Source organism: Phoca vitulina, unplaced genomic scaffold, assembly GCF_004348235.1.
Source record: "Phoca vitulina isolate PV1807 unplaced genomic scaffold, GSC_HSeal_1.0 scaffold26, whole genome shotgun sequence".
Classification (NCBI taxonomy): domain Eukaryota; kingdom Metazoa; phylum Chordata; class Mammalia; order Carnivora; family Phocidae; genus Phoca; species Phoca vitulina.
Genome location: NW_022589729.1, coordinates 9639677 through 9666679, shown reverse-complemented (window position 1 = coordinate 9666679; position 27003 = coordinate 9639677). Strand labels below are relative to the sequence as shown.

Genomic DNA, 27003 nt, shown 5'->3' with positions numbered 1-27003 from the left:
CTATTTTTGTCTCTCTCTCTCTTTTATCCCAAACTCTAATTTAGTTGTTGTTCCCTTAGGTACAAAGTACACAGTTCATAATTCATTTGATATAAAATGTCAGTTTAGATTCTTGCCTGTCTTTGATAAATGAGAAAAAACATGTACATTTCAATTTCCTCAATGCCAGAACTACCAGGAACAACCCCCTGTTGTGCTTCTCAAAGACCTTTGTGTTAAATTAAACATCAAGATTCTGAAACTGTGGGGAAGGATATTTCCAAGACAGAGAGTACAAGTACATGAGACAGAGGGAGACAGCTAATGCTTTTCCTACCAGTCGAGTGATATCCCCCAAAGAGCACCTTTGATCCTCAAATTAGTCCTCACTTATAATTTAATATACCACAACCAGTCTGCTGTTTCCTTACATTTAGCTTTAAAAGGCAGTTGTTAGAATCAGCAAGGAAAATAAAAATTTAGATATTTAGAGGCTGGTTTAATTTTCAACCTATATAGTGATAGGTTATATATATTTTGTGCTTGTTATATATCATATTTTATATTCAGACAAATCGTCAAGCTCTTACTTCTGTGCCCCCTGGTCTTCTGTGTGTGCACATCCTTTGCCCCTACGGAAACCCACTGAGGATGGTGATAGGATTATGAACTCCCTTTCCAGATGAACAAATTGAGACCTAGAGAGGAGGTAAGTTCCTTGAAATCACACAATCAGTACGTGGACACGCTGGGAATGGTGGGTAGCGGTTAAGCTAAAAATCAGATAGTTGGACAGATACTTCAGCGTCTGTGCTTAGCAGATGCACAATTTAAGAGACACGTTCATTTGAGCCTCTATAGAGTCAACTGTGTGAGCAAGATTCAAGCCTTTTTGTGTGTCCGTGGCCTCTAACGCAGACTCTGATGAGGCAAGTGCTCCTCCTTCCCAATGACCTCGAGGACATGGATGGTCATTCTTCCGACTGCTCCAGGGAATGATTCTCCTACACACTCACACTGTTCACACTCCTGGGTGCTCCAATATTCCACTTGTGAATAAATGTCCTCATCTGACTGCTGTGTTTTTAATCTGATGTTCATGGAAAAAAATTTTTTTTTAATATAGGGAGAAAGGATTCATTCATCCTTCTTTCACAAATATAGGCTTCCTTGCTCTCTTCCTTTTAATAAAGTTTTTCTTTAATTTTCAGAAATTAACCTTATTAGATAAATTAAGTCTCTCTTTATAAGAGTGCAAATTATGTACAATCAGAAGATCACATCTATTCATTTCCCTTGGGATACAGAGGGCATTAACACAAAGAATTCAATTTTAGTATAGGCCCAAAGAAAGGACAACTTAGTAATGAGCACTGATACCACTGTTACACACTAATGTTTTGGGTAAATGTATTTGAACTAGTTCTAATGAGATTTTCTGTTTCATACCTACACAAAAGCCTCTGCGACAGCAAAACAGATCAGAAAACTTAAATTTTCTATTACAAGCCAAAGAAAGAAGTGTAAATGATAATGCATGTCACTGGAGTGCTAAAAGTTCAGAAAGAGGAGTATTTTCGGAAAAGTGAAATGAGTCTTTTCTCCTAAATAAATAAATAGAGGTTATATCAACATTCTTTTCATTTAATTAGAAATCCATCTTAGAAATTCATAGGCAAATATGAAAGAAGTTGGTCAAAGTACCTGGTGGGCAAGTAAGTACTTCTATCCTTGCTGGGAAAGGATCGTCCAGCTAGTTAATTTTTGCTATCTATTCAGAGTGTAGACTACATAATGTTGCTTTTGCTGAATGCTTCCTTGTTAAGACTGTTAAAATATCTGTTTTAACTGAATTCTTTCCCCTCTCATTAGAAGGTCAACTTTAAATGCATGGGTCATGTAGTTCATTGAGGGGAACTCTCCAGTTCATTGGCAACAGGTTTTGAACGCCTGGTATTTCACCCAAACAATACCCTTGGAACTCTCTTTGACATAACGGTAGAGTCAAGCCACATCTTCAAACCCTTATTGACTAGTGGAGCCTAGAAATCTGGGCTGCCTCTGTAAGAGAGGATGTGAGCCATCTGTGGAGAGGGCTTCAAACGAACAAGAGCACAGTGCCTCAGAACCAGGCTTCGGTCTCTAGGTTTGAATATGGTCTCTGCCATTTACTAGTTGCATGACCTTAACAAACTAGTTGCAAGACAATCTCTTTTCCTCAGCCTTCTCATGTATAAATAGGGATAATAATAGCACTTCTCTCCTAGACTGTGTGAGAATTAAATGAGTTAGTATATGCTAAAGAGCATCCGCACCTAGTAAGTGCTACGCGTGAGTAATCACTACAGCAAAGATTCACTATTTTTATCATATAAACGATTACATGATCTTAATTTTTCTTAGGCAACTGGAGACTATATCAGCCTCCTTGGTGGAGCTGTATTTGCAAACTCCTAGAAGGAAAAATCTCAACTATGAGGTCTAATAGCCAGCAAATCCTGGAATTCAGGATGAAGATGTAACTGACTTGAGGAACACATTTCAAAAGCCCACAGCAGAGGTACAGCCACAAGACACTCATTAAAGAAAATCCCCCAGAGGGAAGAGACTCAGGTTTTAGTTATGTGGAGTTCCTTATAACAGATGTTCTGTGAAGGAATCGAAGAGCAGAGGAAATTTAGCTGACAGCGTCTTCACAGTGGGGCCGGTTGGCGTCCCTCAGCGCATCAAACTTCCTGCCTGTTGCTTTCTGGTGCCCCAGGTACGACTCAACATCTGGAATCGGTTATCCATGGTATCTCTTCCTGCTCCATCGGGGAGACTGAGAAACAGGCTAGCTCCCTTACACTGGAAAGGCCTCTGGCCCTGAGAATGGAACTTCTATATTTAAAGCCAAGTTAAGTATAGGCACCTGTTCCACCTATTTTTCCCTTAGCAATTCTGTACCTCAATTACACGTGTGGCAGAGTCACAGACAAGATCACATAATATTTTTTTTTTCTTTGAAGGTATTCTAAAGATGACCAGTGGTTTTCAAACTTAGGCATGCATCCAGGTAGGCCGTGCATCCAGATTTTACCTGGGGGAGTGGGCATCTAATGAAACAGAGATCGTATCACCTCACCTTCCAAATTTCTGATTCAGCAGATTAAGTATGGGGCTCTAGAATCAGCATTTCTTTTTTTTTTTTTTTTTAACATTTATGTATTTATTTTAGAGAGAGAAAGAGAGAACACAAGCAGGAGGAGGGAGAGACAGCAGGGAAGTAGACTTCCCACTGGGCGGGGACATAGGACTTGGTCCCAGGACCCTGAGACCATGACCTGAGCCAAAACCAAGAGTCGATTGCTTAACCGACTGAGACACCCAGGGGCCCCCAGAGTCTGCATTTCAAACAAGTTCCCAAGTAATGTTGATACTCTCCTCCCAGGAACACACTGTGAGGACCACTGGTCTCATTCAGAACGGGGTCAGCAATTTCATAGTCTTAGTCATTATTATTTCATTTCACATCAGGTTTGCTTCCTGAGGCTTCCACATTTGACAGCTCAAACAGAAGCTAACACATACGTTGAGTCGCCAGTTTGGTGTGATTTTCAAGAAGTTAAGAGGCTTCTCTAAATGCTCTCTACTCTTTTTCCTTTCTCTCAAGCATCTGGTGGTTTAAACGCTTTTGTTCTCAAGTGGCAGAAAACGCAACACATACAGGTTTAAATAATGAAAGGGGTTGGCTCTTGTAAAAGAAAAATCTAGGGAGACAGTTGGTTTCAGGCAGAGCTGGATTTAAGGCGTCAAGAGATGTCTCCAGAATCCAGTCTACCTCCTTCTCTCAGATCTCCTCAGCTTTCTCCTATGTGGGCTATATTCTCAGAGTCCTTGAGGGGCAAAATGACCTGCAGGAGACCCAACTGAATTCCAGATTCAAATCCAGAGCCCAGCATATACCTCTGTTGGCTACACTACTACATTACCTCTAATTGGAACATCTATAATTCCTGAAAAAAAAAATTACTGTGGTCAGGGGAATATGATGTTCTCATTGGTTAGATTTGGTGATAGAGTCAATTCCACACATAGCACATGTTCTGAGCAAGGGAGTTCAGGGTGCCCAGAGGGAAATCTGAGCACTGTCAACAAAAGAAAGAGTGGGAAGGGTGAAGACATGTTGGGTGCAAAAATAACACAAGGCCACTATGACTCCCTGGGGGGATGACAGTAAGCATTACTAATTTCCTACCATGTGCCCAGAGCCAAGATAAATGGTGAGAGATCTGGAAAGAAAGGGAGGGAAGAAGAAGGGAAGAAGAAGGGAAGAAGAAGGGAAGAGAAGGGAAGGGAAGGGAAGGGAAGGGAAGGGAAGGGAAGGGAAGGGAAGGGAAGGGACTATGACTCCTTTATCTACAATCATTCATCCACACATTTTGTCCTCAGCATGGATTTAGACTCTCATAGATAAGCATGATACACACATATGAGACATTTAAATAAAAATGGAAGACAGTGTAAGTTCTAAAATGATTGTTGAGGTGTAAAGAGAAGGATTGCTCTCATAAAGTATGCACTAGATACCCTCACATTTCTAGTTTCACTTGTCCCAGCTAATTAATAATCATGAATATCATAGTGGCTGCAGTGAATTTGTTTACTGTTGTCACAATCTATTCTTCATTAAGTTTTTACAAAATTCTAGAGCCTTTAGACTCTGGATGATCTATAGAGATACAATAAGGATTTCCTTGAAGTTCCTAATGAATGAAAAGAAATAGGAAACAGGGTTTTAAAGTACTTAAGGTATATTAAGAACTTGTCTCCCTTTTGTAAAAGTGTTTATACAGACAAGTAAATGTTCATAGAATTTTATGCAAGTCAGGCATAGATTCTGCCTATGATAACAAAGGTAAAAGGAAAGAATAAGATATTATTTTAAAAAAATAAAGCAAAAATTTCTTTAGGGCACTATAAGAATTCAAATAAAACTTCAAGTTGCTTTCAAACTACGGAGCCAGTCAGACAGACATGATTTTTTTTAACCTTAAAGTTATAGATAACCTTTATACCAAGATAAAAAACAGAAAGGGGAATTGTACTTATTCTTTTTTAAAAATATGATTTTTAAATATCAATGGAACTTAAAGAGAGAATACTTCCCACCTCTCTCCCTTGGTAAAGTAGGAAAAATGTGATTTCTTTTTCTTTTTTTCTTTTTCTTTTTTTTGTCTCTCTCTCTTGCCCCAGGATGCTCTAAAGATAGCACTTAATTGTGTGTGGGCGTGAGTATTTCTATACAAACCACAGGAGAGTATGCAAATGTGGGAAGTTGGCAGCCCTTTGCTGGAGGCTTGTTGAGTCCATGGTAAGCACACTTCAAAGTTTGCTTCCATCTTCTTGATGGCTCAGAAGTTAGTCCCTTTCTAAAGTGTTTTTTGTAAGGAGGAAGCTCATTGTCAAGATGGTGACATGCAAAGTGAGGAAAATTTCACAAATTATGATATAGAAATTTATCCTTCTCCTTGGCTTATGTCATGTAATTTTACAAACACACATGCACGCACGCACACACACACACACACACAAACAGCAAGGTGAACTCACTATTCTAAAAAAAGGTAAAGGTAAGATTTTTCCTGAAAGGATTTGACAGCATGTTTGAGACAGTTATAAATAACTGTCTGTTCTCATAACATACTTGGAATTGGGCACAGGCTAAACGAAATGGCCTGGTATATGTTTTCAAAAGTACACTATTTATTTTATTAAGAATTTAAATACTATTTATTCATTGAATCTGCCTACTTTATTACTTTCAACAGGTTGATTTTCCCAGGAGAAAAATAGCACATTTGGAAGACATGCACAGAGGTACAACATTATGCACAACTACTCTAAAGATGCATATGAACTGAATGCAATATAAATTGTAAAGCTTTTAATATACTGGAGGTAAAGACAAACCATCTGTTTACATGGTGGAATGTTGTTGTTTTAAAGAAGGCTGTGCCTCACAATCTTGTATGTTCATTGTGACTTTTACATTAGAAAAGGCAGTTAATCTCATCCTTCCTTCAACCCCTCCCCCACCCCCAGAAGGTAATATACCATTTTAGCCTACTGTTTATTTCGGTTTCTAACCTACAGTTTATTTTAAACATATTCATTTCTTTTCATTTTTAAGATGTCTCATGGCCACCTGCACGATGAAGTTTCGACTTAAACATCTTGCAAATAAAGTGGATCCAGAGCGATAAAAACCAGAAAACACATGCTGATGCAATCTTTATTTACACACTGCAAGTAAAGTTTTACAATTTTTAGTACTATTAATTTCATAAAAACACCAAAAAGTAGCATCTTGGCATTGTACTAAATAGAGATTTTAGAAAGCCTAGAAATTGTAGTTCTCAAGTGCTACAGCAAATGAGGGCTGTGTTAGATAAGGCAAGTGTGAGATAAAACGGAGTTTGCCTTTGCAGCTCTTATTATTTTTGGTGGGTTTTTTTTGTTTTGTTTTGTTTTGTTTTGTTTTGTTTGGTCTCTCCCTGCTTTTTGAGTTTCTAATTGCTTCTAATTCTCTTAGAGATTCTGTCATAAAAGGATACCATTCTCCTTACGATTGGTCCACAGCAGTACCCACACCATTCCTTTTAAAAGGTCTTAGGGAGTGCTCGCTTCGGCAGCACACACACTAAAACTGGAATGATACAGAGAAGATTAGCATGGGAGAGACTATGGACCTGAGAAACAAACAGGGGGGAGGGGGGATGGGTTAGCCCGGTGAGGGGTATTAAGGAGGGCATGTACTGCATGGAGCACTGGGTGTGATACGAAAACAATGGATCGTGGATCACTACATCAAAAACTAATGATGTATTGTATGGTGACTAACATAACATAATAAAATTTTAAAAAAGTAAAAAAATAAAAAAATAAATAAAAGGTCTTAGGGATTTCTGTTGAGAAGAGAAAAAAGGAGAGAAAATTCTGTACTTTCTTTTAAAAACTGAAGGAGAAAAATAAATTCACCGATTAAGTCATGCCAAAAATTTCAGACTCAGTTCCTAATCAATTGAAGGAATATAATCAATGATTTCTTCCTCTTTTCTTTCAAAGGCAGAGCTATTCTAACATGTAACCTCAGAGAATTTGATAGCGCTGTCCCCCCCCCCCCCCCCCCCCCCCGCCCCGCTAGGGTAGACTGCTCCTAGGGTAGATCATCATTCAGCTCCCTTTTATACTTTTTCCTTTTCCTTCTGGTATACAGTAGGTACTCTCTTTACCTACCTACTCTTAACTGATTCACTAGATTAATTTTTAAAATTTCCATTTATTCTGTAACATACCAAGATGGATACTCAACAGCTCTAGTTCAAGGGCAAAATTTCACAGCTTCAGTATACTTTCCAGGAGACTTCATTTGATTTTCCAAAATGGACAATTTGTACAATCATGAGAAATAATAAAGAATAGTTGTATTAAATTGCTAAGTTTTGGGGTGGTTTGTTACATAGTATTAGATAAGTGTAAAAGCATTCCAGTCTTTTAATGTCTAAACAAAAATTAATTCCATACTTCAACCTATGAGAAATCAGTGGCTAACATATATTATTCTTTTAGCAATATTATTGGGGAAACATTATGTTACTTTTCAAAAAGCAAAGATTTCATTTAGGTATTCAAAAGTGCATTGTCTGAACGATTACTAAACTTTCCTATTCAATGAAAAATGAAATACACTTTGAATTCCAAGATTCAACATTTTAAAAATATATATATATAAGGAAAATTAGGAAATGGTGAAAAACATTTAGCAAAAATTTCAAACTCCTCTCTTTTAGCTAGCATTAACAAAGTTATGAAAGCATTTACTTATGAATAAAATATACATATAATGGAAATAAAAAATAATCATAAAAATTGTATCTCATAAGTGGCTTGGTATGAATACAGAAGAGATTCTATTAAGAAAAAATGTGCTGCTTTTCTGCCCACTGAAATCCCAAGATAACCAATGAGAGCTTGATGTAAAAATCATTTGCACATCATGATCCAGAGGTCATGGAGGGAGATATTTAAGCTATTTTAAAAGGAAAATTACTTTTCATCCTTCTTGCTTTACTTCATCATCCAATACACATCACAACCAGCCCTTAGCAGGGCTACTGGCCTGTCGATATTTATGTCAATGCTCTGAGGGATAAATGTGGGGTATAGGAGGACAAAATGTAGGAGGTCTCCCCAGAGAGTGTAAAGACTCTTATTTTCACTCATCCTCCCTTTAGGACATTGTCCAGCTTTCAGTGGTAAAAGGCTTCTGCACAGCCAATTCCAATGGTGCTGGACACCAGCTGGATGTCTTATAATTCACCTCAGTTCTGACACTCTCTACCTGGAGATAGTGTTAGAATCCATAGGTTAAGGATTCAGTCCCACAATACTGCTCCCTCTCCCCACATGTGCTTCTGACAAAACAGCTATAAATCCGAGGTTTCCATGACCCCCTCCTCAGGTTTCATTAATTTGCTAGAACAGTTCACAGAACTCAGGAAACCCATATATTCACTAGATTACTGTTTTATTACAAAAGATACAACCAGGAACAGCCAGAAGGAACAGATGCTTAGGGCAAGGTATGTGGGAAGGGATTCGGAGCTTCTATGCCCTATTCAAACTGGCCATTCTCTGCAAATACCCATGTGTTCACCAACCTGGAAGCTCTCTGAACTGTATCCTTATGGGTTTTTATGGAGGCTTCATAACCCAGGCATGATCGATTAAATATTGACCGTTGGAGACTGGTCCAACCTCCAGCCCCTCTCCCCTCCCTGGAGGAGAGGAGGTAGGACGGAAAGTTCCAATACTCTAATCACCTGCTTGACACCACTGGAAACCAACCCCTACCCTTAGGTGAGGTTCAAAAGTCACCTTAGTAACATAGCAAAAGACACTTTTATAGCTCTCATCACCCAGGAAATTCCAAGGGATTTAAGGACTCTCTGCCAGAAATGGGGCCAAAGACCACACACGTATTTTTTCTGAATCACAATATCACAAGAGACTCAAAAAGAGTCTTAGCAGTGGAATAGAACAAAGAAGGTAGCAAGGACCAAATATTTATCAAGATAGGCACTGTGTTTAAGAAAAAATTATTTTTCTTAAACAACACAAGAGCAATGAAACAGGGATATCTGATGGAATTCACTAGGGTTTGAGATTAGATCTTGTTAGACTGGTTTTTAAATTTTTTTTTTCCAGCTTCCAGTTTTCCAGCACACTACATACATTGTGTTGTTTAATCCTCTATCAGGTGGGAATTACCATTGAACTAGTTTTATGGATGAACAAACTGAGGCTCAGATATATTTGTGAGTTGCTCATAGTCACACAGCCAGTGAGTGAAAGAGGTGGATTGAAATCTAGGTTTGTGTGATTCCAGAGTCTACGTTTTTACAATGTGCCTAACTATTAATTCCAAATGGATTGCACTCCTTTTATTTCATTGATGTTTTAGGTGGTAGGGGGTGGGCTGGGGGTCAAGAGAAGGAGAGACAAACTCAAACAAATTCTAAAACAAACCACTCACAACCATTTTGCGTTTCTCAGTTTTTGATTTTCTAATAACCCACCTTTGGAAAAGAACCATGTTCCTCAAGCTTAGTATTTTTATGAAGTCTGTGGGTTATAATAATTCTCATCAATTTGAAAGCACAAATGACAAATTATTTACCGTCCTAGAAAACCAGATTAAGTTCACAAACTCGGGTGGCTCTGAGTTCCTTTCACTCTTACAATAAAGCAGTTCAGAGAAAGATAAATAGAATAAAATTATTCCTTTTGGAAAAATATAAAAATTTCATAAAAAATCTGTTTCTAGCTCGTCAGTATGGAATTTGTCACTAATCATTTTAAACTATGCCCTTTTATGCTTCTTCTGTCTCTTTTAGCTTTCTGAGTAGGTCTTTGATGTAACAAAGACAGTTTCAGACAAGATTTCAGTTCATCTGGAAAAAAAAAGGTTTAAGTCTGGAGGCAAAATGCAGTGTATTTAAAATTTATATACTCTATAATGCCTTTGTTCTGAACTTGAAGATCCTGAAAAACTTCTAAGCTTCTTTGCCTTCCTCCTCTAAGCTCATTTGTTCTTCCCTTGCTTATTATCATGCAACTGTGACTTTAACGGGGGTAGGGGGGGTGGAGGGGTGAGGGGGGTTCCATCCTTTAACTACATGCAGAGTCATGGCTGACCCTTTCTGATCAATTGCCAATCCATACAGGTTTGACTGATAAAAGAGCCAATTAGATTTAAGCAAATTAAGGGACATCACCAATGTCAACCACTTATTAAACTGAATGCTGAATTCCATGCATACAAAACACTAATGCACTGAGCCCCATTAAGAGTTGAAATCCTAACCCCATTAGTAACTCCAGACCTTGAAGGGGTAAAGGTCACAGGAAAGTTTCATATTTATGGATTAACATTTGGATTCCATTTTTATTTTTTTAATTTTTTTTCCTAGAACTCTTGAACCTTCACTATAATGCTATTCAAGAGCTCAGATTAAATATATTCTTCATTTCTATGAATATCCTACTGCTAAATATGAGCATTATGTTATTATAAACAACCAAATAATATAGTAGTTGTAGAAATACAAAAACCTGAGCATGGAAGTGGTTAGAGATATGCTACAGAAATGAAGGAAAAATAACCCCCCAGACTCCTCCAGTTGACCAAATAATATTTCAAACAAATTTTTAAAATAAAAAGTGTGTACGATTGGGATTTGCCACTGTGCATTTTTGTGCTGAGCTCTTGGTTCCACGATCCCACTTGCCTTAATTTCCATCTTCAAAATAACTTTTGTTTATAAGATTGTTTAATCATATTCTTTTTTTGCTTGTTTAGTCAAAGTTGAGAGCCTTATTTTTTTAAATAAAATTATTTTTCTTAAACAACACAAGAGCAATGAAACAGGGAGATCTGATGGAATTCACTAGGGTTTGAGATTAGATCTTGTTAGACTGGTTTTTAAAATTTTTTTTTCCAGCTTTCCTGAGGTATAAACTACATATTCGTCATTATTTTTTCTCATCAGAAAAACAGAGAAAGCTGGTATCAAATAAGATGTTTCATAACCATCAAATGAGAGATGATTTACCAGGGTAAAAGTTTTTGTACCCTGTGCCCTCCCTCACCTCTTCTTTCCAAATTCCTGTGTAAATTATCCATTATTCTATGCTTACCTAAGTAACCACCATAGGGAGGGAATCGAAGAGCGATGGGTTGGTGCAATTTGAGAGTATTTTTTACCTCTGATCTCCTGCCCTCTGATCTGCGCCCCCAGTTACATCGGCATGAGCACAGTACTCGTACAGTGGACAACAGTGTGCAGAGGGGGTCATATTCTCCATAGCTGGTTACAATAGAAGGTTGTTCAGATAGAAGATGAGGCATGAGCAAGCTTGAGCAATGAGAAGCTTGCAATTTAAAACTATTAATTAAGCTATCTGGACTGACTGATTGATTCATTCATTCACTCACAGATTATTCATTATGCACCTACGACGTGCCAGGTTTGGTCTAGGCCCTGAAGATCAAAACTCGAATACGAAACAGTCCCCGCTGTGTGGGATCCTATAACCAGTGACTGTGACAGTCCCATCAGACAGATCATTTCACTATAATGTGACTGTACCCTAGGACACCTAGGGGCCCTATCTAGGCCTCGGTTGGTAAAACACAACTTTGTGAAGGACCTATTTCTAAGCTGAAACCTTAAAAATGAGTAGGATTTGGCCAGATCTAGGGGGTCAAGGCAGTTTTCTGGGCCACATTTGATAGCAAACATTTGATCAAGAAAAAAAATAGCATGTCTATTTTGTCCAAGCCTTCTATTATTATATTTTTAAACTACACTGAGAAGAAAACATAACTAAGGGTATTATCATTACAAATCTTGCATAATCCAGCACTGAAAGTAAGAATTCCACATCACCAAAAAAAGAGACCTAATATTGAAATCAAGGAAACAGCAGAAATGGTAACAATCCAAATATAATGGAAAAGTAAATAGCATATAGAACTTTCTCTGCCCATAAGTTGGTTCACTTCTGTACATAGGTTCATTTATTATTCATTTCGGTACGAAGCACAGTTCACTGGACAAAGGCATGGAAGATTTCTTTAATAACTCTCAGTACTAATTTAATTCTACTTAAACACACATATTCTAGTGAATGCCACATGCTTTTCAGCATGATTTTATGTGTAAATCAGGATAATATGTTTTCAGATCATTAAGTAAAAGGAAGCATGAACTAAAACCTATTTAATCAATGAGGTGTCACCTTTAAACTGCCACAAGGTCATAAAAAAGATAATTTCAAAGCTATAAGTTTCCTAATTGTAATCAACAACAATCTAATGATTAAAAAAAAAAGTATGTCTTAATGGCTGCAATAAACTTGAGCAAATCACTGTCTGTCTTTGAAGACATTTTGCTTCCTCTTTTGGTGAAGGGCCATCTCCCAAATTCTGGATTTCTGACTTTAGAAAGTGAATAACTGCATCATGCCCAGAGAGTATGGGCCTGCAGAAGAGCATGGTAATGGCATGAATAAGCGTCCACAGAGTAGAGATAAAAGTAAACTCAGCAGTTGACTTCAGGTCGATTGTGCCGCTAGAAAGAAAATTTTAGTTCTTCCTGTTTGCCTAATATTAACTCTTCTACTAACCACTGACACATACAGCCACAGCTGCATACTGAGTTTGCATGAGAAGCTTGCTATGTTTAACCGAATTGTATATATACATGCACACAGAGATACTGACCCAAATTATTAGGCATTCCGAAGTGCATGAACAATGAATTAAATTCGCCCTATTTTATGAATGTGATGTAACTTTAGATGGTTTGTAACTTACAAACCATATAAAGCAGTATGAATGCCATAAAAGGAATATATAACTCATTAAATTCCTATATATCCTGTTAAGAAGGTATTGCTGTGTAATTTAAAATTTTCCATTAAGGCACTAATTACTGTTTAATTTCTAAATGTGAATAAAGGGTATTATATACTAAGGTATAGAGTCATCAAATGTTCTGTCCTTTCCAGCATGTTGAGTTAGGTTTAAAAATGAAGATACGAATACCTAAGGTTTCTTTGCTTGATTTTGTTTGTTTTGGTTTTTTGGTCTCAATTCTTAAACAAGCCCCTATCTAAATCCAATCCCCATTTTTTATTATCGGTTTACGAAACATGACACTGAGTCGTTCAGCTCCAACTGTCTCTTTCAAGCATTCTTAAACAATGTGGCTTCTGCCATTTAGAGTTTCAGGTGTTTTGGTAAACATTTATTCATTAAGTCTTATAATGTCATGAAAGGTAGATAACAGTGAGGGGTTTTCATGATACAGCAGGTATTAAATCTTTCCTTGGGAGAAGCGGTCTATACAAACCACAGATTAACTCTTCATTGTCCTCTCGTGATGAGGTTTTTGCTGCTCTTATACCCTTTGTGGTGGGAGAGGTATTTATCCAGTCCTGCTGTTTAACAACATAGCGACATTCTCCCCTAGTCCAGAGCACACTGGTGTTTGAAGCTGAGCTACAAGACAGCCATTGGGTTTGGAGTCCTATGCCTTTAGTATTTTCAGAAAACTGACATTCCTGAACTCTCCATTGAGAATCACGATCTTATTATTTTGAGGCATGCTTTTTTGTTCAAGGGCTGTCCATACCAATCTAACAGGGAGTTTTCTTCTTAGCAATTAGTCCCACCAACAGTTAAAACAAGGGTGGGGTTGACTTCAGATCAAAATAATATATCTAAATAAGTTAAATCAGTTATTTATACAGATAGTTAAAATAAAAATATCTTAGCTGTATCACATTTCAAGTATAAAAGTGACACTATTGAACTCTAATCATTAGGACATGGAAGTTAAAGGCGTTTTTCCAGTGGTGTGAGTGGCTTTCCTTTTCTATTGCTGCACACTGCCCTTTTTTTGGCAAATGGAAAGGTATAGATATATAAAGTTCTTCAAAAAACCAGGAAGGAGAACCAAAGCTCAAACTGAAAATACAAGTTTGGGATTTAAATGAAGTCTCAAACAAAAAAAAATTTCCCAGTCTTTTTAACATGCAAAGCAAGAGATACATATGTATGATATATACCCTTGCATACACACAGTACAAGATGAAAGTGGTCTCAAGAGAACAATAAAAAAATCAATAAAAGGGTCTCAACCAAACAAAACAACCACAACCCAAACAACCAGAAATACGATTGAGCTTCTAAGTTCTAAAAAAAGAAAAAATTAATTTTCACAATAAACAAGCACTCAGTGGAGACTTAGTAGTAGAGCATTTATATAAATCTATGTAGCCAAGTTGTTCATAGACTTACCCCCTGGTGGCATTGCAAATGTTACAGGATCACTCATCAAGCTGCCTTGGCTATTTGAAACATTCACTTGTACAGTATAGTTAGTAAAAGGAACCAACCCCTTGATGAGTACCCAACGGTTGGTCTCTTCACCACGGTGCATGGCTTGTGTGCCATTCAGAAGAGTGTAGTTATTACCTGCTGATAAAAAAGGAAAATTTTGAAAATTAGTGTATATTTAAGAGTTCATTCATTCATCATAGTGATCAAAATAACTGAACTGTTATTCTAAGAGTGAAGCTGTTCACAAGTATCATGCATGTAAGGGAAACTTCGACACGGACATATTAAATATCCCATGATGGATTATTTACAATTGTTTGAGGGTTTTTTTTTTTTTTTCATCCTTGGATTTTATATGATGTGCAAACTGGAGGAAATCACACTCTTTCCCCCATCTAGAGTGGTTCTGGATATAAATAGTATATTCAAATTATACATGGCAGATATTTCATTTGTTATCAATTGGGGTAATTGTTGCTTGTTTTCCTTGAGAGGTAGGTACAACGCTTTCCTATTACCCCTTTAAATCGGAATTGGCCAGAATATGCTGAAAAGCAGTCTGTGTCTACTTTGATCAGAAGATCTGTTTTTAGCTCTATGCCAAACCAGAGACTGCCTGACTGTGTCCAAGGATCACCATCAATGTACCGTCACTGAGCTCCACCACCACCATCCTTCTAAAACTTGAGCAAACCCATTCTCAAATAGAGCATGTCTAAGATACAGAAAAATTCTGCTGCTCAGTAATAGGGTTTGATCTCCCTCTCCCACACAAATGAATTACATTCAAGGTTCAGAAGAGTCAGAAATTAGGCTTAAAACAAGGAAAAGATTATAACTGAAAATCCTGTCCTAACATTTATTTCATTGTCTACATTCGATGCTTCCCTGAAAAGTTTACATGAGGTGAATTTTTCAGAATATTGCTGAAATTTAGTAAAATTTAGTTATTATTCCTAAAACACAGAAGAGTCACGCAGAATAGTAATATTTACCTCAAATAGCCTTTTTTTCTTTGCCAAAACACTTTTGCTGTACGTCCCTTTAATCTCCCCCACACAAATTCTACAAATATAGGCAAATGAATAAAAAACATACACGGTGTTGGACTTTAAGGGGAAAGGATATTTGCAATATTTCCAGATAATGATACAATCTTTATTGGTTGAATGCTTAAAAATTAAAAGATGGCCACATACCAATAATGATCTTGCGTTGTATGGTAAACAGAATTTAATAGTTGCAGTATTTACCAAAAATATCATATTTTGACACAGTTTTGTTGCAGAATATGGTGCAAGGAAAAGTACATGAATTTGGTTGTCAGAAAGTTCTGCATCTGAGCCTGTCCTTATCATTCTTGAAAAGTGTGCTCTTTGCTAAGTTACTCAGTATGTCTGAACCTCATGTTTTTCATCTGTGAGCTGGGAATGATAATATTTTGATTGCAATGTTACTGTGAAGATTAAGTGAGATCATTTCTTCACATTACCCAGCATATAACAGGTATTCATCTACAGCAACTAGGAAGTGTGACTGTTTTTGCTGTAATACAATTGATACGTTCCACACAAACATTTACAACTAGCAAGTGATTAAGAATTATACACTCTGTATTTTACTTCCTCTGTAGCAATTACCTACCTATTACATTTTCCCTTTCTCCCACCCAACATGTATATTAATCAAAATTCTAATTTTTTCAATGAACAAAACAACATTAATCACATCTGTTACCACTAGGTCATTGTCCCATAAGGTTATACATCTATAATTAATTATATACTCTATAATTAATAAAGGATCAAATGATGTGAAAGAGGATCTCATATCTAGTTATGAGCATTTTCATAAAATGTGGGTAAGGCAGACAGTAACTTTAAAAAAAAAAACAAAAAATTTAAAAAGATACTTATAATAGCTCTGGGAAGAAGGATGTAGCTGAAAAAAATTATTTCTGCAAAATACACAGGTATAAGTTAAGTGTTTTCCATAACCAGAAGAAATCCCTAGTGTCATGCAAGAATTTATTACTCTGAACTTGAAATTGGCATAAAGGAGGGGTTTATTCCCAAGGGAATAAATGGTACTTAAGGGCTAAAACATGGGGATGATAATTTCTATTCCATTTTAGTAAAATAAAATAAAGATATGTTCACTGCTTGAGATTTGTTTTAAGTTCCTAAAATGGAAATAGACACCACAGATGTCTATGTGGAACACATAATCAACAAGAAGTTCTGAAACCTCAAAAGTGGCCTCGAAAAGACATTTCCACATGACACTCTATTAGCGCTCACAGGTTCTTTGTAACTAGTCAACCTGATTAGACAGATTATTGACTCCAACTGCATGCAGAGAGCAGGCTTTGCTAGGTTCTGATAACAATATGCTCAAGATGTACAAGACATCGTTACTGCACTCAAGAAACCTGGTTCAGATTTACTCTCAATCCCTGGTAAGCACTGTTGAAGAAAAATTACATTATCCGCATTTGAAGACCTCAAGTTCCCATAATGTCTGAAGTACTGTAACAGTGCACACCTTACGAAAAATTGAAGATTGCAAAATAACGATGAGAGTTCTAAAATTAAGCCAAGAGAATACAATTTTACAAATTTCAAGCCAGGTGCAAAGGCAAGAACAAGGAGTTAACATCTATGATTTTAATATTGGTGAGGGTTTTTTCCCTTATATTTTGTTTGTTTCTGAAGCAAATTTCTAGCTGTAAAACAAACACTGTTGCTAGCTTTGAAAATGGCATGGCAGGGGCAAATTTTTAAATACCACTTTATTCTAAGTTTCCCAGATAACATTAATACATGGTAATTATACAATTAGTTGTAACATTAAGTTCTAGTTATAGAACAATGATTACTCAGTAATTATAAGAAGTATATAATTACTCAATAATTATGAGAAGTATGCAATTACATAACCATTTTGTTCAGCTCAAAAAAGAACTTGTGTATCTCCAGGAACCACACAGCTGAGTGAGTCCAATGCTCCCCAATCCCCGCTCACATGCAGCTCCATTCATAGGCCTAGAGCAACCAGCAGGATTTTAACCCTCGGGAAAGCTCACAAACCCCCAGATTCAAAACCAAAACCAGATCCACAGATTTGGGCTCTTTCTCCACTTTGTTCTGTCTTCTCTTTCTTCCTTTGAACTTGACCAGTTTGAGTTCTGAGATCTTGGGGGAAAATTCTTAAAATGCAAGTCCTCAGATCCCCTGCTCTTGAGAGGGTCTCGCTTTACTGCTTTTCACTGCATAAACTTTGTTTTCAGTGGGCTGGAAAATTCAGCCCCGTTGGTTCGGCCTCAAGGATCAAGCTAGAAAATGCTAAAATGATAAGCATTTCCTATCATAGGTGCCCATTTCTGTCTGGTCACCCTCGGCGCTGACCCTATTTGTAAGTATAAGTGGACGGTGCAGGCCCAGTTAAGCTCCTGTGTTCTGGAACCACAGCTTGTCGTCACACTGCCCCCAGGCACTGAGTTTGAAGTAGAGTTCCCCTCATCCACCTCTTTGGCTGTGGTCAGCACCACTGGGCTTTAACCTGGGGGTCACACTAAGCACTTTGCAGATGGGATCATCTACACTAGTGTTCCAGGGTCCACCTACATCAAAGTCATATGGTGATACTTTATCAAAATCCTCAGAGCTCAGTTCCACTCTAGACCTACCAAATGAGACTATTCGAAGGCAGGGCCCAGGAATCACTGGTGATTCTTCTTAAGTATGTAGAACAACTCATTTTAGGGTTATTTAATCCATGTTCAAGCTAGTCTTAAAGTAATGATCAAAATTCATTTTCTCTGTTTCCCAAAATAATTAGGTCTCTTTTGACATAATGATGCCTTCAGACTCTAGCTTTGGGCTATAAAATGTTTAGTTTCTTTGTGAAATAATGCATCTTCAGAAAGTATAGAGTGGACTCTTAAACCAGATCTATTTTTACAGACTAAAAAATCTGGTAAATTGTTCTATAAGAAACATTTAAATATACATAAAATAATTTTTAAAATGAGTAGTCATTTTGCACATCAGAGAACCATCACTTCAGGATTTCTGATAAGTATTTCTCTCTCTCCCTTTCAATCTCACCACTGAAGATACAGGGGAAGGAGAGATCCTTTGTATATTGTCCAACATCATGCATCACAAGCAATAAATAAATAAATAAATAAATAAATAAATAAATAAAACAAAAAAACAAACAGAAAAAAGAAACAAGTTTTGTGTAGATCACATAAAATTTTCAAATAAACTCCTGGATGCTGCCTCAGGATATTCTACATTCTAAGAAGTTAATTCATTCAGTCCTAGTTTTCTACTTTATTCTGAAGAAAAAAGTGTTAAATTGGGAAACAGCCAACATAAATCTATGCCCAACAGATTTTACTTGTAAAGAACATTTTCTTAGCTTCAGATATGAAATCTTACAAAAATGTTAATAGCATTCATGCCCATTTTTTAAGGCTAAAAAATCTTACATTTAATGTTATTTGTTGAACAGTAGGATATTTTCTAAACAATTATCTTTTTAAGCAAAAACCAGTGTAAATAGATAAATATGATCCAGGGATGCGTAAATGATTGCTGTCTCAGGAATATTGTCCTATGGGGTTCTCCAGATTGATATAACATAAATAGGTATCCTTTCCCATTCATGTTATAATCACTGTCACAAGAATTTTAATGCACCATATATTCCATAATTTTTTTTTCCTCTGTGCTGTACTGCTCTGACCTTTTCAATATTCTATAATTTGACTGGCTGGCCATTTCGGTTCTCTCCTTTTTACAGCCTTATTAACTTGTGGAAAAGAGGTGAAATGAACAACCAATCAGAACACATAATATTGCAAAGGCCAGCGTTGTCTTGTACGGTATCATCACATACAGAAGACTGCATGCCAGGCATTAGCATCTTGATATCTTATTCATGTGACAAAGATTGTAACAAGAACAGAAAATGGCACAACATGAATCCATTCTCATGACAAAGATTATAATGAGAAATGACAGTGAACAAACCAAATTGATTCTTGTTACCTTGTGAGGATTTTCCATGTCAGACCTGGTCCTGCTTTAAGTTAGCCTTTTTCTGAATCCAATTACACCTTAAGGTAGGAAAGGTGTTAACTAATTTTCCCACTTCTTGCGGTAAAAAGAAAATGCTATATTTTCCTGGTATTGAGGTCTCAATTTTAGTGTTGTTCAGCTCCACCTCATTATCACGGGATTCTGCCAATCCCCAAATCAAAAGACATGGAATGACAAACCGCAGATCTGGGCAAAGTGGTGAATAAGGCCTTTAATGTGAGCTAATAATTCTAGGTCACTCTATAGCATGTGTTAATATTTAAATTACATTTATTTATTATTTCTGAAGTTATTATTTCAAATTATTTTCCCCAAAATAATTTCCCCAAAACGTGCATCCTCCAAACTCCATTACGATCACAGATATCACCTTGGCAGAGATCTGAATGGCACTGGGTATTTGTTCCTATTTAAGTTAACATATGGTTAAAGAGACCTATTCCTGGCCTTAAATTGTTGCCAACATAGGAAATATTTATAGAAGACGTAGCTGTCTTCTCCACAGAACATTTTGAAAGAGAAAGAAATGAGTAACCTGTGAGCGACTCAGCACCCTGAGAAGGACAGTGCTCTATTAATGCATCATATTTCTTACCATTATTGTAATTACTCTAATGTGATTTTTAATTAGTTGTCATCTAGTAAAAGCTGTGCTTCTTTGATTCCTCTTTAGAGTGGTCACTCTGCTAGAATGACAATTATACTTCAGGGAATAAATCCATAGAATATTTCATCAACTCACCAAAAGATGCTTAAGAAACCCCTGCCCTGAGTCTGTGATCATGCAGAGCATTAAGAGTTCTGTAAATACTGAGGATTTTTTGTTTTGTTTTGTTTTTTAATGTATGGGCAAGACTATTGCTAATGTTGTACAATTACTCTTCCAAATATTTAAAATATCGTTTAAAAAAGTCCTTTGGAGCATGGTTTCTTTTCATCAATTTTGCTTTATATACCAGTCAGGTTTTCCTAAATGGATCTCATTTTATTAATATCAGAAAAGAACTGTGTGTGTGTGTGTGTGTGCAGATAGACTTCACAAGAGTAAATTAAGAGGTTTGTTATGATTGTGGTAAAATAGGGAAGCATGGTCCATTTTCATCAACTATGTTATACTCTGAAAAGTCAGATTTTTTTCTACTTTGATTTATATTTTCCCCATTTGGACAAAGTGTTAGTTTCCCAAATGAACAAACTACTGCCATTATCTCAATCAGCCAAGAGCTATTTGGGAAAATATGCTACCATTTGGGAAACTATGCTACCATGGAAAGTGATCTACAGCTTCCAGAGTAAATACTGGACATGAACACTGCTAAGTGATTAGCAGAAGCTGATGTTTCCTTTTGGAATTCTAGGACAGCCTTACTAAACACACGGACCATGCTGAACTTCTAGTACTACCGTGATCAAATGCATAGCTCAACAATCATTATTGATCACTGAGCAACTTATCCCCAATTCTTAACGAAATGCTTACAATTTTCTTTTCAGTTAGTTAGACATATATGCTTGAGACAGATACTCCATTAAAGGAGAACATCAATTTCAGGTGAGAATTATATCATGTTCTGTAGTGACTTCTGCCTGCCTTATGCGCTGCCGTCACATTGTCCTGTGTTCTTGTACTAGTTATCTACTGCTGTGTAATGACATTACCACAAGCTGAGCAGCTCAAAACAACATATATCTCTTATCTCATACTTTCTGTGGGTCAGGGGCCTGGACACACTTTACTGGCTCTTCTGCTTAGGATCTCAAAAGGTTGCAATCGAGGTGTTGGCTGGGACCACAGTCCCATCTCAAGGCTCTACTGGGGAAGGATCACCTCCAGCTCAGGTAGTTGTTGATAGCTTTCTGTTCTTTTCAGGCTACTGGAACTGAGTGCCTCAGTTTCCTGAAGGTTATTGGCCCTCAGTTGCTAGCTGGTTGTTGCCTAGAGATTGCCCTCATTTCTTTCCAATTGGGTCTCCCCAACATGGCTGCCCACTTTATCAAAGCCAGCAAGGAAGCTAGTCTCCCAGCAAGATGGGTTACAATCTTATGTAATGTCACAGAACTAACATCCTACCTTCTCTGCCACAGTCTATTGGATAGGGACAAGCCACAGGTTTTGACTACACGCTAGGGGAAGAGATTACACAAGTGTGAGTACCAGGAGGTTGGGATAATCCTATGCTATCTTAGAGTCTGTGTGTTACGGTTTCCAAACTGTGGAAATGAATCACCTTGCTGAAAAGAGAATTAGGCATAAATTGTGAACTTTCAAAAGTTTATGTTTTTTTGGATAAGAATGGATATATTAGTATGACAGAATTACCTTTCCAAAATGCTTTTCAAAATGGAAAAAAAAAAAAAAACTAGGAGAACAAAAATAATAGTATTAACAAAAACAGCTGAAAATCCTGGAGCAAATGTGTAAAGGAAAAGGAACAAATTAATGACATTAATTTTGAAACCTCACAACAAAAGAAGATATGGTACATTTATGCTCAGCATAGCACAGTTCCTAATTCTGCTCCTAGAGTAAGTAATAAAAACCAAGGAAAATTCTTGGAACTCTTACTAGTCTTCTCCAGTCTGAAGGGAAATGAACTGAGTTGAGTCCATAGAAATAGGAAGAGTGGCCATTCTACTGACCACTGTGCTGAGTTGGGGGAAGAAGCTGGTGTTACTAGGAGTGGGAGAAAACAAATTGGAAATTAGAAAAAAAATCATTAAGTATCTAATAAAGTTAGAAAAAGTAAGAAACACAATAGAAACAGCTAAAAATTAAAATCAATGGCATGATAGAAAGCCTTAAGATAATCATAATCAATGCATAAGAAAAAAAATCAAGAGATTATAACAACAAAAGAGAAGATGATAGATATATTCAAAGAAAATGATCAGAAATATAATTAGGATTTTTTTTTTTTTTAAAGCAAGGATAGCTGGAGCTCACGTGGATACTGACTACAGGGCTGCCAATTAGATGCTGCCACCTGGGGACTACAAAGCTTGATGGAATGAAACAGTAACTCAGGTCAGTCAGGGGTTCCTCTAGATGTCTCTAGAACTGTTGAGAATGCAGAAGCAGAGCTGCAATTGTCCAGGGCCACTGAGTGGTTGTGCTGCTCTGGGAGTGGGGGAGGGTGAGGCGGGGGTGGGAGGGAGGCCAAGCTTGTCTGGGCCAAGCTAATTGTGGTCTCCACACAAGTCTGACTCTCCAGCTTTCCTGACAACTTTTTGAAATGCTCAGTTCTCTTGTAATAATTCATTTTTGCCTTAATTAACCAGACTTGTTTCTGTTGTTTGCTACCAAGAAACCACTCATGAATTGAGAGAGGATGGAAATGATGTTCTGCATTTGTTGACATGGGTTATTTATAGGGAGTGGGATTCATTGTCATTCCTATATTACATACTTTTTAAGTTAGCATACATAATTTTTGAAAATCAAAAGCCTCATGAAAGAGTTAAATACACAAGGAAAATATATAAATTGTATTTAAATTTATAAATAAATTATAATAAAACCAGGGATCCACAAACTACAGCCTACAGGTCAAATTTGGCCAGCTTCCTGTTCTTGTAAATAAAGTTTTATTAGAACACAGACACTTGTATTCTAGGTATTGTCATGCTATGACTGCACAACTGAGTAGTCATGGCAGAGGCCATATTGCCTGCAAGGTGTAAAACATTTACTCTCTGGCCCTTTAAAGAAAAGTTTCACCTCTGCATTGAATAATTAAAGTGACTACCTCTTTAAAAATGTGCTGCCTTCCGGTACAAAGAGAGGCATTGCCAATTTCTAGATTGATTTTCTTGAGTAAACTCTTTTTAAAGAATGGAACAGTGTATGTGGAAAGAACACTGTATTGACAGAGCCCTATCTTATGCCACTGCACTATTCTGTCATCAAGGCTGTGAACAGCTTTCATTATACAGCAGTTATACATGCAAATTACTGAAAAGGGAAGAAGCAGGAAGAAAATCTGTTATAGACAGTCCCTAATTCCACATGCCCAGGAAGTTTGTAGATGGAAATCCAAGTGCATGGCTTTGACTGCAGGGATAGCTGCTGTTCTGAAGGCTTAACAAGAGTAACTGAAGAATAATTAAAGACTCTGGATGAAAGAAGGATGGATTTGCTGTTTCAACTGCTTCTGAAGGACTTCTTTTAAACTTTGAAACTTATGTGCCTTCCAGAGGTAATTTGCAAAAAAACACAAAACATCCTCTTTCCTACAGATCTCAGTGAAAACAATTAAAGGGCTAAATGAGGCTGACATATTTGCTGAAAGAAGAAAATGTAGTGTTAATATTGCCTTGGAATTTATTTTAAGGAAATAATCAGATAAGTGTACCAAATATTGCCTTATCCTAAATATAAGAAAATGAGTTACAAAATGGTATAATTGTGCCTTTGCAAAAATTTGGTTTAAGAACCAAGAACAGGTGGCTAGAGTCAGAGGCAAGAGAACTATAATGTGGTACCATGAGTCCCAAAATAAGCATTCAATATGTAAAGGATCATAAGATATAAATTTATTTGTAAAGCAAAGAGAGTTTGATATATAAATGTTGCCCTCTTGAGCAACAACTTAATCAATTTTGCTCTCTAATTTAAAGTTGAACTGTTTTTCTCTTTTAAATCCCTCGATGGTGGCTTTCCAGCCTGGATAATTATGGAAATGTAAAGAACCAGCTTGAATCCCTTCAAAGGCATTTTATTCACCTTAACTGTTTTCTTATTAACCTAGTTAGTGTGGTTAAGTTCTAAAATAAATGAGTGAAAACAGGTAACGTCTCTGTCATGAGAAGTAGTTAATCACTTACTTAATGTAGCCTAAGAATGCAGTTTACAGCCACCAATTGTATTAATTCGTATTTTTTAAAAAAAGAATAAAGTTATTTTAAAGCTAACTTTATGTTAAGAAAAATACTGAAAAATTGGGACAGCTTATTAACAACACTATGGTTACATATTTTAAGTCTTGACCTTTTAATCTCTGCTCATTCTGCAGGCTTCCATCATCAGTATACAAATGAAAATTATCTGCTTTTTAAACATGTTCATAAGTCATAGGTGCCAATAAGAATAGTTAGTTCTTTGGGTTGATGATCAGAAAGAAACTGGCTAAAAAAGCAGACCTGGGGATCTCCAATCCATAATCAAATATCTAGATTGATTGTGTCACTTGCACTTGTATTGATTTCAATTGGAGTAGCTCACCCAAGGGAATAATAAAAATGTGGAATACAACTGATTTATGAGAACAAAATAAATCCTTTTGTGAGTGGTAATGAATTGGTACTATTTAACCCTTTCAATCACAGAGTGAAAAAACTATTTATTTTTTAAGAATGCTGAGCTAGCCAAAAGAAGTCATATCAGAAATGCCTATACTGCCAAGTGCCATTACACTAAGTTGTAATGTCAAGAAAGAAATGGTGCTCTAAACTTGATGGAAGGCGTCATTTGACATACGACATACTTTTAGCTTTCCCGGACCAACTTCTATGTGTCATCACAAATGATGGACCTGGAGATCCAAAGTATTATGGAATCACTCAATAAATGTTTATTGTACTTATTTACATGATTTATAAGACAGTTGAGAAGTAAGAACAAAATATGGTAGCTCAGTAGCTACATTTAATTTTTTCCCTTAATGTAGATGCTCTTTATTTTACTCAAAATTTTATATGTAACAGTTATATTAAGGGTTGTCTCGAGGATAACAGGAATATCCTGGGGAGACAGCTTTCAGTGTGATTGAGGCACATACAAATATTAGCCTTAAAAAATATTAAAGGACCTAAAAAAAATGAGATGATTTGTTCATAGACCCAGAGCAACTGTTTGATTACCAATTCAGCCAACCAGCCAAACAGTTGATTTAATGAGAAAAAACATCAGTTACCTTACGTCCTCTGAAATCCAGTAGACAACACGTTCCCAATAGCTTGGCATTGGCCTAACTTTTCACTTTTCACAAAAGGTGCTGATATCTTTCCCACATGTTCTGAGCCTGAGCTGTCATATGTAATAGCCACTATCCATATGTGGCTATTGAGCACTTGAAACATGGCTAGTGTGGTTACGGAACTGAATTTCTTTCTTTTTTTTTAAAAGACTTTATTTATTTATTTGACACAGAGAGACACAGCGAGAAAGGGAACACAAGTAGGGGGAGCGGGAGAGGGAGAAGCAGGCCTCCCGCTGAGCAGGGAGCCCAATGCGGGGCTCGATCCCAGGACCCTGGGATCATGACCTGAGCTGAAGGCAGACGCTTAACGACTGAGCCACCCAGGTGCCCCAAGGAACTGAATTTCTAATTTTAGTTAATTTTAGTTAAGTTAAATTAAAACCTGTAAGTGATTTATAGTTACTAGAAAATTTTTAAATTATGTTGGTATGGGAATCTACTTTTTTAATTGAAAATGTTATGAAAACTAAATACAGATCAACTATTTCTGATCAAGATTATCATTTGAATTGCAGTATCCTTTAAGTGTAAAATATACAAATAAACTTAGTATGAGAAAAAGAACATGCAATCTCATTAACTTTAAGATTTTGATTACCTGTTGAAATGATAATATTTTGGGTATATTTGTTCAAACAAGATAGACTACTAAGTTAATTGCAGCTGTTCCTTTTTACTTTTTAAATGTGTATTAAAAATTCAAAATTACATGCATAGCTCACTTTGTATGCCTATTGGACAGCCCTGCTGTGATATGCTAAAGGGAAAACAAGAATGCACACTTAATATGCAAGTTCATTTTCATCTTAAAACGATGGAAGGAAACTTTCTTCCAAGATCTACCTAAATATAATATTCACACAAAATGAAGGTGAAACTCTTATTCATAGAATGCACAGATTCTGTTAAATACGTTGCATTTAATTCATAGTCCTGAGAAAGCTAATTTCAGAACTACGTGGAAGGGATTGCTGTGAGAAGGAGTGAGTTGATTTGTTATCAATTCTGTCAATGTGGCTTGTACTGTCATGGTGTTTAATGAAAGTATATAAAGGTAACTTTATTTATCCTCTCTGGCATAAAAAGGCTTTTAAAAAAATTAATACATTTTACTATTTACAATGAAGCATAATTTAATTCAGTTTGACGGTACCATAATTATTATAGCATAATAATTTTTCTAATACGATAACTTTTGCACGTCTGCCATACCAAGTAAATCATTAGACAGGAAACAGAGAGTACAAATCAAAAAAGATATTAAGAAACTCTATTATCATAAAGGAATAAATTATTAGGGAAAAGGGAAAGTGAATCACTTTAAGTTTAAGGGATTCAAGTAAAAGCAAGAAGATAATAAACAGTAATTGCAATCGGTTAGGCTTTTGAAAGAAGTCAAGGCCCAAGATGTTTAACTCCCCATGCTTAATGAAGTCAAGTCTTTTGTTCCCAAGTTCACTTGAGATTTGGAGTTTTAGGGTCT

The 27003-nt window shown here is 36.5% G+C and overlaps 1 protein-coding gene across 1 annotated transcript in view; it reads right to left on the bottom strand.

Annotated features, from left to right (window-relative positions):
* The window catches only part of USH2A (usherin), a 682897-nt gene that overhangs the window by 262815 nt on the left and 393079 nt on the right, over positions 1 to 27003 (bottom strand). Inside the window, exon 37 of the mRNA XM_032422367.1 lies at positions 14390 to 14569. Within this exon, the coding sequence (XP_032278258.1) occupies positions 14390 to 14569 (180 nt within the window). The remainder of the gene's footprint in view (positions 1 to 14389; positions 14570 to 27003) is intronic.